This window comes from Nematolebias whitei, chromosome 14, assembly GCF_014905685.2.
Source record: "Nematolebias whitei isolate Nwh7 chromosome 14, NemWhi1, whole genome shotgun sequence".
NCBI lineage: Eukaryota > Metazoa > Chordata > Actinopteri > Cyprinodontiformes > Rivulidae > Nematolebias > Nematolebias whitei.
Window position 1 is genome coordinate 16,947,709 of NC_056511.1, and position 1,708 is coordinate 16,949,416.

Sequence of the window (1,708 nt, forward strand, 5' to 3'; positions counted from 1 at the left end):
AAAAAAAAAAGGTGTTTTCAAACTAACACGTTTTGTGGTTGGAATAAAACTATGCTGAGGTGGCCAGATGTTTTTATCAAACTGGAAAGTATTACAGTGTTGTGTTTCATGTGCTTAAACTGAGCCAAGTTCTTACCACCGTAAATACGTAACTTTTATGAATTGTTTGAAGACAATCACCGACATTTGTTATCCTGCACAGGCAACTTGCTCATTTAGAGGAGGAAGAACAGAAAGGCCTTAAATTCCAAAGCAAATCAGTCTTTTTGACTAATGCAGTGACTTTTATTGAGTCTCCTATGCCTTCATTCATCTTGATCCCTATGTGTGTGTATTTGTGTGTGTGTGCTTGAATAAAGGAAGGTGGCCCCCAAACCTAGATTGTTGAGAGAATAGGAAATTAAGTAAGGGCTCATGCATGCACTATTTATCCTGCTGCTGTGAGTTGACAAAAGAACAATATTTACAGTACATGAGGAGTTGATAAAACCTTGAGAACTGGTGCAAATTCTTCTGAAAGTGATATGATGGCAAAGAGGCCTAAGAACCAGTTTGATCATCCAATTATACCTTCAGAACTCCAATGTGTGTCAGCGCTCGTGTGTGTGTGCTCAGTGTCACTGGTTTGGATTGTCCCCCAGCTCTTATGTTTTACTGTAACAGTCCAGGATCTTACACTGGTTGAACCTCTGCCCACTTTTTACTAAAGAAGAAAGGAAGTCTAAAATTATTTTGTAATTATGTCTGAAAAATGTGCATAAAACAGTTCGTACCTTGGCTACCTGGACCAGTGCCTGCTTGTCCAAAACCACCTGGACCTGCTCCACCAGGCCCAGTTCCGTAGCCTCCAGGACCAACACCACTTGGCCCGAAACCTCCGGTACCACCTCCTCCTGGTCCCAGTCCTCCTCCTATGCTTCCAGCTCCTTGTCCAGCTCCCTGTCCACCATAGCCTGAAGACACCAGACCAACACAGTGGTTTGTAGGATTGTTTCACATGTCATAAAAGAACTAATTATTTTAGCCCATTAATTATATTGTGCTTATTAAGCATTCACACTATTGTGATCCTGTTTATATCTTATAGTCACTATCCCTATTCAGTACATTTTTTGGCATTATCTTGTCCCGCAGTTTTCAAGATATTTCAACAAATCATACATCAAAACGTTCAGCTTTTTCAGAAGGGTGCTCTGACTTTTGGTATTCGTGAAACTTTAGCTTTTTGAAATGTTTAGCCTTTTCTGCCATTTTTTTTCTCTTAGAAAATGAACTGAGCTCATTTTACATCCTTCAAAAATCTTTAGATCTGTTTACAACCTTTTACTGCTCCTTTCACATTTTGTTCTGGTTCAGCTTCTTTCAGCTTCCTTGTGCAAATAATAATAAAAAAAATCAACTACTTTCAGCTGTTTTTGGCTCTTTTCAGATTATTTCTTCTAACTACAAAAATGTTTGTGCTTCTAATTTCTTTCAGCTAATTTCAGCTTGTTATACCCCTTTCAGATTATTTTTACAAGTTTCAGCTTTTTCTGCAATTTTAGCTACTAATTAGCTGTTTAAGCTAATTTAGCTTTTTCAGCTAATTCCACATTTTTTGCACCTGTTTCAACCTTTTTCATCCTAATTCAGCAAAAATGTTTCCTCTCAACTTCCTTCTATTAATCTAAGCTTCCTTCTGCTTTTTTAGCTACTTTTCAGCCCCCCC

General features: G+C 38.2%; 1 protein-coding gene across 1 annotated transcript in view; it reads right to left on the bottom strand.

The window, feature by feature from the left end:
* Positions 1–644: 644 nt before the first annotated feature.
* The window catches only part of LOC119420867 (acanthoscurrin-2-like), a 5,033-nt gene continuing 3,969 nt past the window's right edge, over positions 645–1,708 (bottom strand). The window contains exons 4-5 of the mRNA XM_037688289.1: positions 774–953; positions 645–703 (exon numbers count right to left, since the gene is read on the bottom strand). Of these exons, the coding sequence (XP_037544217.1) occupies positions 645–703; positions 774–953 (239 nt within the window). The remainder of the gene's footprint in view (positions 704–773; positions 954–1,708) is intronic.